The sequence below is a fragment of the Erythrolamprus reginae genome, chromosome 7, assembly GCF_031021105.1.
Source record: "Erythrolamprus reginae isolate rEryReg1 chromosome 7, rEryReg1.hap1, whole genome shotgun sequence".
Taxonomy (NCBI): domain Eukaryota; kingdom Metazoa; phylum Chordata; class Lepidosauria; order Squamata; family Dipsadidae; genus Erythrolamprus; species Erythrolamprus reginae.
Genome location: NC_091956.1, coordinates 75,719,118 through 75,737,541, shown reverse-complemented (window position 1 = coordinate 75,737,541; position 18,424 = coordinate 75,719,118). Strand labels below are relative to the sequence as shown.

At 42.3% G+C, this 18,424-nt stretch overlaps 2 protein-coding genes across 3 annotated transcripts in view; one reads left to right on the top strand and one right to left on the bottom strand.

The window, feature by feature from the left end:
- The window catches only part of LOC139170664 (ABC transporter F family member 4-like), a 51,033-nt gene extending 37,113 nt beyond the window's left edge, over window positions 1–13,920 (top strand). The window contains exon 2 of the mRNA XM_070758156.1: window positions 13,188–13,920. Coding sequence (XP_070614257.1) covers window positions 13,188–13,920 — 733 coding nt within the window. The remainder of the gene's footprint in view (window positions 1–13,187) is intronic.
- A 2,725-nt stretch (window positions 13,921–16,645) lies between these two features.
- The window catches only part of PITX2 (paired like homeodomain 2), a 60,088-nt gene continuing 58,309 nt past the window's right edge, over window positions 16,646–18,424 (bottom strand). For both annotated transcript variants that reach the window (XM_070756668.1, XM_070756667.1), the window contains one exon: window positions 16,646–18,165. In XM_070756668.1, the coding sequence (XP_070612769.1) occupies window positions 17,602–18,165 (564 nt within the window). In that variant the 3' untranslated portion in view covers window positions 16,646–17,601. The remainder of the gene's footprint in view (window positions 18,166–18,424) is intronic.

Genomic DNA, 18,424 nt, shown 5'->3' with positions numbered 1-18,424 from the left:
AATTGGGTAGTCGGTCAATGGCCAAAGGAAAATTAAAGAAAGGTTTGAGACTACCAGAAGGATAAATGCGTCTCTTCCTTTTAGCCAGTTTAGTCTGGCTTACGATCCTTGAAATGAATTAGGACACTTTTCTGAGTTCCAAGGACATTAAATACGAACAAGTCAATGAAACTAGTTTTATATATGCTCTGCGCTAAAAATGTGGTTGCAGCAGCAATCCTGGTGAACCAATGTGCTTCAATGTGCTTACTCATTTAGTAAAGTGATGGAGCATATATACCAACCACTTGTTTATTCACAGCGAAGTTACAGCACACTCTCTGGCCTTTATCCCAGTGAATAAATGTGGACTTTATCAACCTTATCCAATATTGTGAGCCGCCTGAGTCTGCAGAGAGGGGCGGCATTCAAATCTAAATAATAATAATAATAATAATAATAATAATAATAATAATAATAATAATAATAGCAACAACAACAACAACAAAACAACAACAACAAAACAGCAACAACAACAACAACAATAATAATAATAATAATAATAATAATAATAATAATAATAATGATAATAATATAGCACAGACTGACTACAAGCATAGACATGATGCTGTGGCACAGATGATCCACTGGAACTTGTGCCGGAACTACCATTTACCAGTGGCAAAGAACTGGTGGGATCATAAGCCCGAAAAAGTGGTCAAAAATGAGCAAGCAAAACTACTGTGGGACTTCCAACTTCAGACTGACCGAATTCTGAAGCACAACACACCAGACATCCTGATTGTGGAGAAAAATAAAGTATGGATCATCGACATCGCAATCCCAGGGGACAGCAGAATTGAGGAGAAGCAGCTAGAGAAATTAATGAAATACGAAGATCTAAAAATCGAGCTGCAACGACTCTGGCATAAGCTAGTGAAAGTGTTCCCAGTGGTACTTGGCACGCTGGGCGCAGTACCAAAGGATCTCAGCGGACATTTGAAAACCATCGGAATTGACAAAATCTCCATCTGTCAATTGCAAAAGGCCACTTTACTGGGATCGGCAAACATAATTCGCCGCTACATCACGCAGTCCTAGGTGCTTGGGAAGTGCCCGACTGGTGATGAAATATGAAATCCAGCATAGTGATCTCGTTTGCTGTGTTGTATTGACATCATAATAATAATAATAACAACAATAATAATAGTTGTTGTTGTTGTAAGAAAACCTCATGTAATCTAATGGGATTTGGTCAGGATTGTCAGAATTGCAGTTGAGAGATATGGCCTTAAGTATATTTCCCTGAGAGTGAAGTCAATAGAACTCAGGATGAATGAAACAGCTGGCTGGAGAATTCTGGGAGTTGAAGTCCACAAGTCTTACCAAGACAATTAGACACAAGAACAGGGTTTCCCCCCCCAAATGCCATCACTCTGCTAAAGAAATAATTCCCCCAACACTGTCAAACTATTTACTAAGTCTGCACTACTATTACTACTAGTTTTTTTCTCATCATTCCTATCATTCATTTCCTCCCACTTATGACTGTATGACTGCAACTTGTTGCTTGTATCCTTCAGATTTTTATTAATATTGTTTCTTCATTGCTCATTTGACCCCTATGACAACCATTAAGTGTTGTACCTCATGATTCTTGACAAATGTATCTTTTCTTTTATGTACACTGAGAGCATATGCAGCAAAGACAATGTCCTTGTGTGTCCAATCACACTTGGCCAATAAAGAATTCTATTCTATTCTATGTTATTCTATGTTATTCTATTCTATGTTATTCTATTCTATTCTATGTTATTCTATTCTATTATGTTATTTTATTCTATTCTATTCTACTCTACTCTACTCTACTCTACTCTACTCTACTCTACTGGTTATAAAGTACCAGACTACCACTAGAGGTCACCAGATATAGAACTCCTGGGCATATTACAGTGCTGAAAAGTCACCCAAATTTTTGCTGGATAGTTATGATAGTTTTGATTTTAAGTAGGCTTTTTGCTCTTTAAAGGGATGACCTAATCTTAACAATAGTTTGCCCAGGTTCGCCTGGTGCACCAGTTGCGACCCTACTTGGACCGGGAGTCACTGCTCACGGTCACTCATGCCCTCATCACCTCGAGGCTTGACTACTGTAACGCTCTCTACATGGGGCTACCTTTGAAAAATGTTCGGAAACTTCAGATCGTGCAGAATGCAGCTGCGAGAGCAATCATGGGCTTTCCCAAATATGCCCATGTTACACCAACACTCCGCAATCTGCATTGGTTGCCGATCAGTTTCCGGTCACAATTCAAAGTGTTGGTTATGACCTATAAAGCCCTTCATGGCACCGGACCAGATTACCTCAGGGACCGCCTTCTGCTGCACGAATCCCAGCGACCAGTTAGGTCCCACAGAGTGGATCTTCTCCGGGTCCCGTCAACTAAGCAATGTCGCCTGGCGGGACCCAGGGGAAGAGCCTTCTCTGTGGCGGCCCCGGCCCTCTGGAACCAACTCCCCCCAGAGATTAGAACTGCCCCCACCCTCCTTGCCTTTCGTAAACAACTTAAAACCCACCTCTGCCGCCAGGCATGGGGGAATTGAGATCCTCTTTCCCCCTAGGCCTTTACAATTCTATGCATGGTATGTATGTATGTATGTTTGGTTTTTATATTAATTGATTTTTAATCATCAATACCAAATTACTATTGTACACTGTTTTATTGTCGCAGTTAGCCGCCCCCAGTCTCTGGAAAGGGGCGGCATACAAATCCAATAAATAAATAAATAAATAAATAAATAGATAGATAGATAGATAGATAGATAGATAGATAGATAGATAGATAGATAGATAGTATCTTCAAGACCTATGTCCCAGTCATAACCCTGGTTTTTCCTAAATTAACCAGACTAGTTCCCTAATGGAAACCAGGATAAAATATTGACCCTAGGTTAGAGTGAGAAAGACAAAATAAACCAGGGAAGAAGATCTTTCATATCATTGTCAAGAAAACTACACTTTCTTGCTTATGAACCCATCCCTCTGGAAGAAGACTCTACATTTAGTTTTTGACATTCCAAATACAATAGTATCTCTATTATCTTGGCTTTCTTCCTTCACTCCTTACTGGAAAACTTCCATGGAAAGTAACCCGATTATTATCATGGGCCTATACTGAGCCTAGAAGAAAGAATTCTCAGCTATCAAGTGCTTCGTTTGACAACAGCTGTTTATGGAAGTTTCCAAACTCTATGTAAATATTGATTGAAGGTGATTCATGATCGTGATGACATTATTACTTGTTCTGCTCATCCAGCTACCAGTTCAACTCGTTCATTTGCTGGGAAGGCAGCTGTAACAGAAGAATAGATGCTACCGAAGGGCGTGTACAACTTTACACCCACATCTTAGGGAGATCTCAGTGCTGGGTTGTTTATTTATTAATTTTTTATTGATCAATTTCGTCCAATACACAATGAAGGTTTTAGTGGGTATACACATAGTAAAATACATAATGAAGGTTATAGAGGATATACTCATTGTAAAATATATCTAAGAAAGAATAGAAGATAAGTGCACTAGAGTGCCTTCCGACCCCTGTCCTATTGTCTCCCCTATATCCCCTATATCTTCTCTTCTATCCCTATATCTCTCTTCTATTCTCTCATTGATTATTTTATCCTATACTCTCTCTTCTATTCTTTCTCTAATTCTATTTCCTCGAAGGTGTCCTCTATTACCTTCATTGTGTATTATTTATTTATTTTTATTATTTATTTATTATTTAGATTTGTATGCCGCCCCTCTACGCAGACTCGGGGCGGCTCACAACAAAGTGAAACAACAATGTACAACAAATCTAAATTACTGTTTAAAAATATTTAAAAGACCCCATTTTCTAAACACACATGCATACAAACATACCATTCATAAATTGTTGTGTATTGGACAAAATAAATAAACAAACAAACAAATAAATAAATAAATAAATAAAGGAATAAACATATTAATGAAAGAATAGAAGAAGATATATAGGAATAGAAGATAGTATAGGAGATATAGGAGAGCAATAGGACAGGGGATGGAAGGCACTCTAGTGCACTTATGGATGCCCCTTACTGACCTCTTAGGAATCTGGATAGGTCAACCGTGGAAGGTAAATTGTTGGGGGTTTGGGGATGACACTATGGAGTCCAGTAATGAGTTCCACGCTTGGACAACACTACAGAACCCACTTCGACAACTCAATTACTAAAGTCATACTTTTAACAGTCAAGTTTGGAGCGGTTAATATTAAGTTTAAATCTGTTGTGTGCTCTTGTGTTGTTGTGGTTGAACCTGAAGTAGTCGCCGTCAGGCAAGACGTTGCAGCATATGATCTTGTGGGCAATACTTAGATCATGTTTAAGGCATCTTAGTTCTAAGCTTTCTAGGCCCAGGATTGAAGTCTAGTCTCGTAGGGTATTCTATTTTGAGTGGAGGAGTGAAGGGCTCTTCTGGTGAAATATCTTTGGACATTTTCAAGGGTGTTAATGTCCGAGATGCGATATGGGTTCCAAACAGATGAGCTGTGTTCGAGGATGGGTCTGGCGAAAGTTTTGTAAGCTCTGGTAAGTAGTGTGAGATTGCCAGAGCAGAAGCTACGTAGGATTAGGTTTACAACTCTTGAAGCCTTCTTGGCTATGTTGTTGCAGTGGGGTCTTGTTATTAGTATACCGAGGTCTAATAACATTGAATAGATTCAATCTAAAATGGAGTGAAGGATTGTGTTGAAGGTCACCGAGTGACATATGAGTGAAATGTTACAGATGGACCTGTGGTCCTGTTTATGTTTGCTCCTTTGCAAGTCTGCTTCTTTGGGGGGGGGGGGTGGGAAGGAATTAAAGGAGCATCTTTATATCAGTGTATTTCACATGCAATCTTGTTTGGATGCCTATCTATTGAATCTGAATTTTAAAACTGTCCTGGGTGGTTCTACATGAGTTGGATCTAGACGAACATTTATTTAGGACAATTTTTATAGGCATACACACATTGTGCTCCTTAAAATTTAGATGCATCCAAACGCTGACCTCAAATACATGTGTGCAGTTTAAAATTCATAAGGGCACACTATGTCCGAAGGTGGCATTTGTCATAATTAACCTGCTTGAGAAACAAATGAAGATACAGTATTGTCTCTTTCCCACCAATCCTGCTTTTGTAGGAAATTCCTCATGTGATCTTGCCACTACTGAAATAAATTCCTGACATTCTTCCTCCCCATCCCACTCTGCTGCAGTTTTTGGTTTTTATTTATTTATTTATTTATTGGATTTGTATGCCGCTCCTCTCCGTGGACTCGGGGCGGCTAACAACAGCGATAAAAAACAGCATGTAACAATCTAATACTGCAACAACTAAAAAACCCTTATTATAAAACCAGACATACATACAGATATACCATGCATAAATTATAGAGGCCTAGGGGGAAAGAATATCTCAGTTCCCCCATGCCTGATGGCAGAGGTGGGTTTTAAGGAGCTTACGAAAGGCGAGGAGGGTGGGGGCAATTCTGATCTCAGGGGAGAGTTGGTTCCAGAGGGCCGGGGCCGCCACAGAGAAGGCTCTTATTTATTCATTTATTCATTCATTCATTCATTTATTGGATTTGTATGCCGCCCCTCTCCATGGACTCGGGGCAGCTAACAACAGTGATAAAAAACAGCATGTAACAATCCAATACTAAAACAACTAAAAAAACCTTATTATAAAACCAGACATACATACAGACATACCATGCATAAATTGTAGAGGCCTAGGGGGAAATAATATCTCAGTTCCCCCATGCCTGATGGCAGAGGTGGGTTTTAAGGAGCTTACAAAAGGCGAGGAGGGTGGGGGGCAATTCTGATCTCTGGGAGGAGTTGGTTCCAGAGGGCCGGGGCCGCCACAGAGAAGGCTTTTCCCCTGGGTCCCGCCAAACGACATTGTTTAGTTGACGGGATCCAAAGAAGGCCCACTCTGTGGGACCTAATCGGTCGCTGGGAGTCGTGCGACAGAAGGCGGTCCCAGAGATAATCTGGTCCAGTGCCATGAAGGGCTTTATAGGTCATAACCAACACTTTGAATTGTGACCAGAAACTGATCGGCAACCAATGCAGACTGCGGAGTGTTGGTGTGACATGGGCATATTTAGGGAAGCCCATGATTGCTCTCGCAGCTGCGTTCTGCACCATCTGAAGTTTCCGAACACTTTTCAAAGGTAGCCCCATGTAGAGAGTGTTACAGTAGTCGAGCCTCGAGGTGATAAGGGCATGAGTGACGGTGAGCAGTGAGTCCCGATCCAAATAGGGCCGCAACTGGTGCACCAGGCGAACCTGGGCAAACGCCCCCCTCGCCACAGCTGAAAGATGGTTCTCTAATGTGAGCTGTGGATCGAGGAGGACGCCCAAATTGCGGACCCTCTCTGAGGGGTCAATAACCCCCCCCCCAGGGTGATGGATGGACAGATGGAATTGTCCTTGGGAGGCAAAACCCACAGCCACTCCGTCTTATCAGGATTGAGTTATAACAATCTAACTCAGGAGTCTCCAACCTTGGCAGAATATAGAACTTTTGGGGTGCAGAAGGAATTTGCATAAGCCCAAAATATACTGCTCAAAAAAAATAAAAACAAAGGGAACACTCAAAGAACACATCTGTGATATGTGTTCTGTCTGGGTGCCCCCAGACTTCAACACCAACTGGAAAAAGCAGCCAGACATGCTGGTAAAAGCAAAAGCACTTTATAGTTTGAAAAATAAACACAGAGAAAAACCTGTTCTTCCCAACAGGCAGGCTATGAGACTTCACAGCAGAGTCCTGACGGCCAGACAATACAGCAGACTTCTTGCTGGCACACCCACCACTGTAGAGAATAAGACCCACACCTTTTCCCCCCAAGGTTTCAGTATTCAAAGTCACAAACCAGAATTCCAAGACGCCAAAGATCACAGCCAGGTCCCAGGACTCCCAAAGATAACACTCCACAAGCCAGGAAGGGTGGGTCTGCCTTTTCAGCCTTTCCAGAGAGCACCACACCCAAACTCAGCTGTTGCCTCTTTAGTGCTGAAAGTACCTGGCTAATTGTCCCCTTCGTTGTGTTGCTCTTCTCTGCCGGAGATCGATTATTGCTTGTGCATTTTCCTCTAAGGAATCCAGGCTGCTTGCTGGGGAGAGCTCCCCCTCGGGGGACTCTGGCTGTCCTCCCTCTCCCTCAGCCTGAGATTCCTCCTCCCCGTCTGCCTGAACCTCCTGTTCCTCATCCTCCCCCTCTGAGCAGGAAGCCGGCAGAGGATCAGCCGTTCCCTGAGGGGCCTCAGACGGAATCACAACAGATATGAATGAATGAAATATTCTCATTGAATACTTTGTTCTGTACAAAGTTAAATGTTCACCACAGCCATGTGAAACCGATTGCCAATCAGTGTTGCTTCCTAAGTGGACAGTTTGATTTTACAGAAGTTTGATTTACTTGGAGTTATATTGTATTGTTTAAGTGTTCTCTTTATTTATTTTTTGAGCAGTGTATAATCTTAGTACTGTAGTCATTTTTTAGGGAACAGGGAACATTAGACTGAGTTTGGGTTTTGACCATTTGCAGTCCCAGGGGAATTTTAAACGAACGTCTTCAGAAGTCCTACTGCACTTATTTATTTATTTATTTATATTTATTTATATTTATTTATATTTATATTTATATTTATATTTATATTTATATTTATATTTATATTTATATTTATATTTATATTTATATTTATATTTATATTTATATTTATATTTATATTTATATTTATATTTATATTTATATTTATATTTATATTTATATTTATATTTATATTTATATTTATATTTATATTTATATTTATATTTATATTTATATTTATATTTATATTTATTCATTCATTCATTCATTCATTCATTTATTTATTTATTTATTTAGTCCAATACATACGGTAATATACATTGAAGGGAATAGATATGTAATAATATAAATAAAGAAAAGAATAGAAGAAAAGATATAAAAGTGTAGGTGGACATATTTGAAAGGAAGAAAAGATAAATGGGATAAGGAGAGACAATTGGACAGGGGACGGAAGGCACACTGGTGCATTTAAGCACGCTCCTTACTGACCTCTAAGGAACCTGGAGAGGTCAATCGTGGAGAGTCTAAGGGAAAAATGTTGGGGCTTAGGGGTTGACACTGCTGAGTCAGGTAATGAGTTCCACGCTTCGACAACTCGGTTGCTGAAGTCATATTTTTTATAGCCAGACTTACAACCAAAAAGTTAAGGAATTTATGAATTCCGTTGCTCGATTAACGACCAATGAAGCCAGAAAAAGGTACAACCCCTCCTTCCGCTCGTCCCTCCCTTCCTCTAACCCAGTGTTTCCCAACCTTGGCAACTTGAAGATATCTGGACTTCAACTCCCAGAATTCCCCAGCCTGGGGAATTCTGGGAGTTGAAGTCCAAATATCTTCAAGTTGCCAAGGTTGGGAAACACTGCTCTAACCCATTTCGCCATTTCCGTCTAGAAATTCTAATTCTATCCTCGATCTACAGATTTTATTTTATTTTTATTTATTTATTTTGTCAAGTACATATCGGAGATATGCAAAGATGTAATCATATTCCTATCCATGATACTAGTAAAAAAATAAAAGAAGAAACATTAGGACAGGGGACGGAAGACAGGCTGGTGCACTTATGACCGCCCCTTACTGACCTCTTTAAGAATCGGCAAACTTTTCCAAACTTTTCCAAACTTTTCCAAACTTTTCTCCAATGCCCACCCATCGTTGAGTGAGTTCAGAGTCTAGCCACATTCAGACCAGCTGACCCTTCGAGGAACGGCTCCGTGGCCGGGGGAAGAAAGTCGGGGAATTCAAGCGTCCAAGCCGTGGTTCTGCTTCGGAGCTGGAGCTTTTCCAGGCCTTGCACGGGCACTGGTTCGAGCCCAGCGGTCCCAGCTGCCTTGCCTGCCAGCCAGGGCCGCCGAAGAAGGGTGGGCAAAGGAGGAGGCGAGGAGAAGTGGTCTCCGGACTCAAAAAAAAGGGGGGGGGAGGAGGAAAGAGGGACTCAGCCGCCCTGTGTGTGTTGTGTGTGGGTGTGTATTGGGATGTGGATTCCGAGCCAGACAGCCCTGTTTGTTCACACGCCTGGGCTCAACCGAGGGGATCTCGCCGGTGTTTTTAATAGACTCCTCAAGGGAGGAGCGGCAACGCCAGGCGCTTAATTGATGGCCTGGTGCTTCAGACGCGCGACTTTGGAAAAGCAATGTGGATTTCTTCTTTTAAGATTCTTCTCCCCACCCCAACTCTCTGCGTCCTTCTGCTTTCCCGCCCCGACAGCTCGCTCTGTTCCCATGGTGGCCTGCGATAGAGAGAGAGAATAAGAGAGAGGGAGGGGGAGAGAGAGTGGCAGAGAGAGAGAGAAAATGGAAAAGAAAAAAGTGAGAGAATGAGAGAGAGGAAAAAGAAAGAGAGGGAGACAGAATGAGAGAGAGAATAAGAGGGAATGGGAGAGAGAGAGAGAGAGAAAAGAGAGGGGGGAGAATGAGAGAGAGGGAGAGAATAAGAGGGAGAGGGAAAGAGAAAGAAAAGAGAGAGGTAGAGAGAATGAGAGAGGGAGAAAATAAGAGAGAGGGAGAAAATAAGAGAGAGGGAGAGGGAGTAAAGAGAGAGAGAGAGGGAGAGAGAGAATGAGAGAGGGGGGGAGAGAGAGAAAAAGAAAGAGAGGGAGACAGAATGAGAGAGAGAATAAGAGGGAAAGGGAGAGAGAGAGAGAAAAGAGAGAGGGGGAGAGAATGAGAAAGAGGGAGATAATAAAAGGGAGAGGAAAAGAGAGAGCAGAGAGAGAGGGAGAGAGAGAATAAGAGGGAGAGAATAAGATAGATAGGGAGAGAGAGAGGGAGAGAGAGAATGAGAAAAGGAGAGATAAGAGAGAGGGGGGAGAGAGAATGAGGGAGGGGGGAGAATAAGAGGGAGAGAGGGAGATAGAGAAAAAAGAAAGAGAGAGGGAGAGAGAATGAGAGAGAGAGAGGGAGAATAAGAGAGATAGAGAGGTAGAGCAAAGAGAAAAGAGAGAGGGGGAAGGAGAGAGGGAGGGGAGAAGGAGTGAGGGAGGGACGGCGGGGGGGGGGGGGGAGAGAGAAAACACACAGCCACTATCCTCTTTCCATTTCTGGCCGACCAAGGCACACAAAAAGCTCCTGGGCATGAATAAACGTCCAGGCAAAGCCAGGAGAAGGAGGAGGACGAGAAGTGGAAGGACAGAAAGAGTGTGGTGGTATCATTTCCTGCACTCCTCTAACCCAGTGTTTCCCAACCTTGGCAACTTGAAGGTATTTGGACTTCAACTCCCAGAATTCCCCAGCCAGCGAATTGGTAGGTAGGTAGGTAGATAGGTTGGTAGTTAGTTAGATATATATATATAGGTAGGTAGGTAGGTAGGTAGGTGGGTGGGTGGGTGGGTGGGTAGGTAGATAGAAAATAAAATAAAGTAAACTTAAATTAAAATTAATTATAATAATAAAACAAAATAAATGGATGGATGGATGGATGGATGGATGGATGGATGGATAGATAGATAGATAGATAGATAGATAGATAGATAGATAGATAGATAGATAGATATAGATAGAAATAAAATGAAATAAAACCAAACCAAACCAACGCCCTGTTTGATCCCAAACTTATTTTAAATCTCCTTGATCCCGGGGGTCTGGAAATTTCTGTTCAATGCCCCCCCCCGCTACATTCCCCCCAAAACGAAGGGGCCACGGTAGAAAATGAGCACGTTTGAATGAAAACAGCACGGGCGAAAAAGAGATGTGGGTGGTTGGTCACCAGGGTCATTGGGGTGGGGCTGGGTTCGGGTTTGGCCGCCCTTGGATTAATAATTACCATTCATTTAAACACCGCGCGCGTAGTAATAAATATCTCCCAGACTCTTTTATCCCCTCTCCCCACCAATCTGAAGTGTGGACGAGTCAATCAATCGACAGCAAACCCTCCTGGCCATGGAAATAGGGGGATAGGGAAGGAAAGACCCCCTCCTCCATTCGGCTGACTTTAGCCTCCCCACCCCTACGGTCCGCCCCGCCTTTAGTAAGGTTGAAGTTGGGGGTGAATGCAGGCCACTCAAGCTTCCCCCACCTCGAGATGTCTTCTCCCCCCTCCCAAGACCCCCTACATTCTGATGCAGAGGTCTCTAACCTTGGCAACTTGAAGACTTGTGGATTTCAACTCCCAGCAAAGCTGGCTGAGGGTGTTGAAGTCCACAAGTCTTCAAGTGGCCAAGGTTGGAGACCCCTGCTCTAAATGTGTTGGACCCCCAGTCTCAGCTGGGAGTTCAGAAATTTGCTGTCCAACGCATCTGGAAGGCCCAGGCTTTGCCTCTAGGATGAAATTCAGGAAAAATGGATCTGTAGCTTATGGGGTTTTTTTGGCATCTCAATACTATTCAAATTTATGGGCAGATGCCTTTTCCACTGGATCCTGTCTTCTTTCTTTCTTTCTTTCTTTCTTTCTTTCTTTCTTTCTTTCTTTCTTTCCTTCCATCCTTCTTTCTTTCTTCTTCTTCTTTCTTCTTCTTCCCCTTCATTCCTTCTCCTTTCTTCCTCCCGCTCCTCCTCTCCTCCTCCTCCTCCTCCTCCTCCTCCTACTACTACTACTACTACTACTACTTTGTATACAGAAAATACGATTTCAGTAACAGAGTAATCAATGCCTCGAATACACTACCTGACTCTGGGGTTTCTTCTCCAAACCCCAAAAACTTTAACCTTACATTGTCCATAGTCGACCTCTCCTCGTTTCTAAGAGGTCTGTAAGGGGCGTGCATGAGCGCATCACATTGCCTACCGTCCCTGTCCTACCGTCCTATTGTCCCTTTTTATCCTTACTTTTTTACTTATGTTATGTTTATACAAACTACTACTATCCTATACATGTTTGACAAATGAATGAATGAATAATAATAAATGATAAATGATAAGTAACAAATGATAAGTAATAAATGATAAGTGATAAATGATAAATGATAAATGATAAGTAAAAAATGATAAATGATAAATAGTAAATAGTAAATAGTAAATAGTGAATAGTGAATAGTGAATAGTAAATAGTAAATAGTAAATAGTAAATAAATAATAAATAGTAAATAAATAATAAATAGTAAATAAATAATAATAAATAAATAATAATAAATAATAAATAATAAATAATAAATAATAAATAATAAATAATAAATAATAAATAATAAATAATAAATAATAAATAATAAATAATAAATAATAAATAATAAATAATAAATAATAAATAATAAATAATAAATAATAAATAATAAATAATAAATAATAAATAATAAATAATAAATAATAAATAATAAATAATAAATAATAAATAATAAATAATAAATAATAAATAATAAATAATAAATAATAAATAATAAATAATAAATAATAAATAATAAATAATAAATAATAAATAATAAATAATAAATAATAAATAATAAATAATAAATAATAAATAATAAATAATAAATAATAAATAATAAATAATAAATAATAAATAATAAATAATAAATAATAAATAATAAATAATAAATAATAAATAATAAATAATAAATAATAAATAATAAATAATAAATAATAAATAATAAATAATAATAAATATCCCCTGATCCCCCCCCCCTTTCACAGATTAACCCAAACTACGACACGTTTTAAAGGCTTTTTAAAAAACGTTTCCTCGAAACCGGAAGATTGCCATGTTAAAATATCTCTCCGCGGGTGATTTTCGGAATTTCGGTGTGTGTGTGTGTGTTCCATTGTTTTCTTGGTCTGGACGCTGAGCCCACGCGTGTTGGAAGGGCCCATTTTTGCAGATGATGAGGTATAAAACCAGCCTTCACCGAACCCTATGAAGTGGCGAGGGGGCTTGTTTGCGTAACACAGGTCAAGCCAAAAAAAAAAAGGACGCTTGAATAAAAGTTTTCTCCTGCTGGATTTTGCACGTTGGCTGTTGGGCAGAGGCGACTTCAGGTGCTGGACACTTCCGGCTTCCCCCTTGCGGCCTTCCTCCCTTCAGTTCCCCTGCCCTTCCGCCCCGAAAACAAGGGAGGAAGAGGCCGGGTTCGTGTCCAGGCAGGGTTTGGGTTTTTTTTAGTCCGCTGTGGAAAAGAAGAAAAAAGAAGAAGGAGAAGGAGGAGAAGGAGAAGGAGGAGGGGGAGAGGGAAGGAGAAGAAGGAGTAGAAGAAGGAAACAAAGCAGTAGTAGTAGCAGGAGAAGAAGAGGAGGAGGAAGAGGAGGAAGAAAAAGAGGAAGAAGACGGAGAGAAAGTAGAAGAAGGAAATGAAGCAGTAGTAGTAGCAGGAGAAGAAGAGGAGGAGGAGGAAGAGGAGGAAGAAAAAGAAGAGGAAGAAAAAGGAGAGAAAGTAGAAGAAGGAAATGAAGCAGTAGTAGTAGCAGGAGAAGAAGAGGAGGAGGAGGAAGAGGAGGAAGAAAAAGAAGAGGAAGAAAAAGGAGAGAAAGTAGAAGAAGGAAATGAAGCAGTAGTAGTAGCAGGAGAAGAAGAGGAGGAGGAAGAGGAGGAAGAAAAAGAGGAAGAAGACGGAGAGAAAGTAGAAGAAGGAAATGAAGCAGTAGTAGTAGCAGGAGAAGAAGAGGAGGAGGAGGAAGAGGAGGAAGAAAAAGAAGAGGAAGAAAAAGGAGAGAAAGTAGAAGAAGGAAATGAAGCAGTAGTAGTAGCAGGAGAAGAAGAGGAGGAGGAGGAAGAGGAGGAAGAAAAAGAAGAGGAAGAAAAAGGAGAGAAAGTAGAAGAAGAAAACGAAATAGTAGTAGTATCAGGAGAAGAAGAGGAGGAGGAAGAAGAAAAAGGAGAGGAAGAGGGGGAGGAAGAGGAGAGGAAGAAGTAGAAGAAGAAGGAAACGAAGTAGTATCAGGAGAAGAAGAGGAGGAGGAGGAAGAGGAAGAAAAAGAAGTTGAGGACGAAGTAGAAGAAGGGAACGAAATAGTAGTAGTAGAAGAGGAAGAGAAAGGAGAGGAAGGAGGAGAGGAAGGAGGAAAGAAGAGAGAGAGAAGGAAAGAAAGAGATAGATAGATAGATAGATAGATGGATAGATAAGATAGATAGATAGATAGATAGATAGATAGATAGATAGATAGATAGATAGATGGATAGATAGATGAATTGCTCTGTAAGGCCTCTGACCATTACCAGCGACGGACTTTAGCTGGGATCTTTCTTTCCCTCCTATTGGGAGGCGCTGCAGAGCACAACAAAAACAGGGATTATTGCTGGGATTACGGATAAAGTGACAACATGAGCAAAACCCGCCCGCCCGCCCAAATCCGGGCATCCCGGGAGAGGTTCGGCCCGGGTTCTCCCATCCTTTGGACCACGTCCGCGGCACGCGCCTTGGGTCTTCTGGTTCTGTTTCCCCCCCCTCTTCCCCCCCCCCTCTCCTCATTTCGTGTTTTTGTTAGTTTTGTTTCCAATCCTTTTAACTTGACCACTACCGGGGCCTCTCCAACCTTGGCAAACTTTTAAAGACTTGGGGAACTTGGATTCCCAGCCGGCTGGAAGTCCACAACAAGTCTGAAAAGTTTGCCAAAGTTGGAGAAACCCCCCCCCTCCCGGGGTGGGTTGCTATCCGGACGGGGGTGGAGAGAACTCAGTGGGGTAACGAAAATGGAGCTCCACCCCAGAGCACCCAATTTGCACGAAAAGATGTTGAAAGAAAAGGCATAAGCCACGCCCACAGTGTGGTAGCAAAAAGTTTGGAAGCCCTTCACTGCCCGCCCTCTATGGGATCCACCCCCCCCCCTTTTAGAAACCTGGCGTGGCTAATCCAACCCGATTTGCGCCATCCTGCAGACCTACCAAACCTAATCCGGAATGGTTTTAAACAGAACCGGTAGCTCTCCCCAAATCTTAGTTAGGTCCACTTGGCCGGAAGCCAAACAAATTGCAATAAATTGGCACAATGCCCCCCTCCCCTCCCGAAGGGGGGGTGTTGTGGAAATCCTCAACAGCCCCAGCCTGGCCTCTTTATTGCTCCCCCTCTCCTCCCCCTCTGGTCCATAAGGGTCATTGGGGTGGGGCTGGCATCGATTTGGGGCAAAGGTCTGTCCCCCCCCCTTTAATCGAGGGGGGACTCTCATTTAAAAGGGGGAGGAGGGAGAAAGAGACTACGCCCCCCCCCCCCAGTGAGGGCGAAATCTTATTATTTGACCATTTTATTGGAGAGTTATTTGTCTTAGGCACACTCCGGCCAAGGGTCACCACTTGTAAATGGGTTGGCCGAAGGAGCAAAAACCTACTAGGAGAATTTAATTCCGCGAGGCTTAAACTCTCCTTTCCTTTGATGACTTCTTTCCATTTCTTCGTGGGAAGCTCAAGAGAAACATAGAAGATTGACCGGCAGAAAAAGACCTCACGGTCCATCTAGTCTGCCCTTATACCATTTCTTGTATTTTACCTTAGCATGGATCTATGTTTATCCCAGGCATGTTTAAATTCAGTTACTGTGGATTTACCGACCACGTCTGCTGGAAGTTTGTTCGAAGCATCTACTGCTTTTTCAGTAAAATAATATTTTCTCACATTACTTCTAATCTTTCCCCCAACTAACCTCAGATTGTGGCCCCTTGTTCTTGTGTTCACTTCCCTAGTGAAAACACTTCCCTCCTGAACCTTATTTAACCCTTTAACATATTTAAATGTTTCGATCATGTCCCCTCTTTCCCTTCTGTCCTCCAGACCAGTACTTTTCAATCTTTTTTTGAGCCGCGGCACATTTTTTACATTTACGAAACCCTGGGGCACATTGAGGGGGGCGGGGGGGGGAGAGGGGCGGCTAAAAAAAGTTTGGACAAAAAAATTCTCTCTCTCTTCCTCCCCTTCGCTCTATTTCTTTCTCCCTCCCTTCCTTTCTCTCTCCATCCCTCTTTCTCTCCCTTCCTTCCTCTTTTTTGCTCTTTCTCTCTCTCTCCCTACGTCCCTTTATGCCTTTCCCTCTCTCCTTCCCTCCCTCTCTTGCTTTCTTTCTCTTTCTCTCTTTCTCTTGTTCTCTTTCCCTCTCTCTTGCTTTCTTTCTCTCTCGCTCTTTCTCTCTCTCTCGTTTTCTTTCTTGCTTTCTCTCTCTCTTGCTTTCTTTCTCTCTGTGCTTCGCGGCACACCTGACCATGTCTCGCGGCACACTGGTTGAAAACCACTGCTCCAGACTATACAGATTGAGTTCATTAAGTCTTTCCTGAAGCGGATCTCTTCTGGATCAAACCCGAAGCAAATGTACTAAGGTCTTAATTTTCTCCGGTCCTGGAAAAACACAACAAACTTCATGTTTGCAAAACTGGCATTTTATGTACACCTGCACCTCCATGCCAAAAAACCCAGAGGAGAAAATCGGGGAGATGAGAACTTTCTAAAGTTTTCAGGCTTAAAGGCCTTCTTAATAAAGATTTCAGGGGCTTTTAAAAAAACACACGAAATAATTCTCCCTTTTAAAACAACAAGTTGGATAAGAGCTAAATAGTATTTGCTACTTAGCAACTTGGGAAATATTCACGGGGAAATTCATTCAAATAATAATAATAATAATTTCCAGACCAAACTGTATACTGTGTATTTTACTCCCATGAAACACATTTTTTTTCCAATGTTGTCTGAAAAGGAAAAAAACACTAATTATACGAAATGTTATACACGGGTATGGTTTTTTTTTTACATTGCAGTTTCAAAAGTCACCATTGCATCCACCAGAGGTACTATTCTAAAACTTGATATTCACACAATGGGACTTCCTTTTTAATAATAATAATAATATTAATAATAATAATAACATGTTAGAAACATACAGTGTTGCATTTTAGTACAGTATATACATTCCCTTGCTCGCAAGCGGAAAAATAAAAGGAAAAAAAAATAAAAACAAATCCCTACTCTCTTGTGTAACATGCCTTATTTTAAAGCCTAACCTTTTTTTTCCTTAAAAAAAAACACTGTTGGAGATATTACTAACAACCGCTTTTATAAAATTAATTTTGACATTTCAATATATATACATCCTTTCCCGTCGTTGGTGTGTTTGTGTTTTTTGCTTCCTTTTCATGTTAACAATGCTAAACATAAAAAATAACAAGCTTATAGCAACATTAAAATGTCATACCATATCCAGTCAAAGGTTTGTCCGTATTTTATATATATATATATTTATATATATTTATAATATATGTCCTTGTCTCGGTTGGGAAATATTTCTTTCCCAATTTTTTTTAATTAAAAAAAACCCTCTCTCCATTTATTCTAAGGAGCCGTAGAACACCCTTTGTAAAAAAAGCCAAGAACGCCGAAATTTCAAGGTTTTGTGGGTCCCCCCCCCTCTTCTCTCCTTTTCCCTCCGCCTGGGTAGATTTAATTGCTCTCTCCCTCCCGTTTGCTTTTGGACCGAAGGGGTCGCGTTCTTTAAGATGCCGAGGCGAAGAAGCCTCCGACGGCCACGCGCTATCGCCTGCCCTCCTTCCCCTCCCTCCCACCACGCAACTTGACGAGAGCAGCTACTAGCCCGAAGCCCGGCGCGGCTTGATTCCCAGCCTCACACCGGCCTGTCCACGGCGTATTGGCAGGCGCTCAGATTGGAGGCCGGGGTCTGGACGCTGGCGTAGCCGAAGCTGGAGTGCTGCTTGGCTTTGAGTCTCAGGCTGGCCAAGCTGGAGTTACACGTGTCCCGGTAAACGTAGGGAGGCGTCGGCGGGGCGTAAGGGCAGGCGGAGGCCGGCACGGCCGAGTTGAGCGAAGGGTTGCTCAGGTTGTTCAAGTTGTTGAGGCTGTTGAGGCCCGAGCCGGGCACGCCGGCCACCGCCGAGGGCACCATGCTGGAGGACATGCTCATGGACGAGATGGAGTTGGGGGGCGAGAACATGCTCTGCGAGGAGAGCGGGTTGACGTTCATGGAGTTGAAGAAGGGGAAGCTCTTGGTGGAGAGCGAGGCCGAGGTCAGGCCCTTGGCGGCCCAGTTGTTGTACGAGTAGCCCGGGTACATGTCGTCGTAGGGCTGCATCAGCCCGTTGAACTGGGGGCCGAAGCCGTTCTTGCAGAGTTCCGCCTGTTGGTTCCGCTCCCTCTTTCGCCACTTGGCCCGCCGGTTCTTGAACCAAACCTTTAAAGGAGAGGAGGAGGAAGAGGAAGAGGTGGAGGAGAAAGAGGAGGAGGCGGAGGAGAAAGAGGAAGAGGAGGAGGAAGAGGAAGAGGAGGAGGAAGAGGAGGGAAAGGGAGGAGGACACGAGGAAGAGAAGAGGAAGAGGCAGGAGGAGGAAGACGCGGAGAAAGAGGGGGAGGAGGAAGAGGAGGAGGAAGGAGAGAGAAACTGGTTACTGCGGAGAAACCAAAGGACCTTAGCATGCGATCCCACCTTCAAC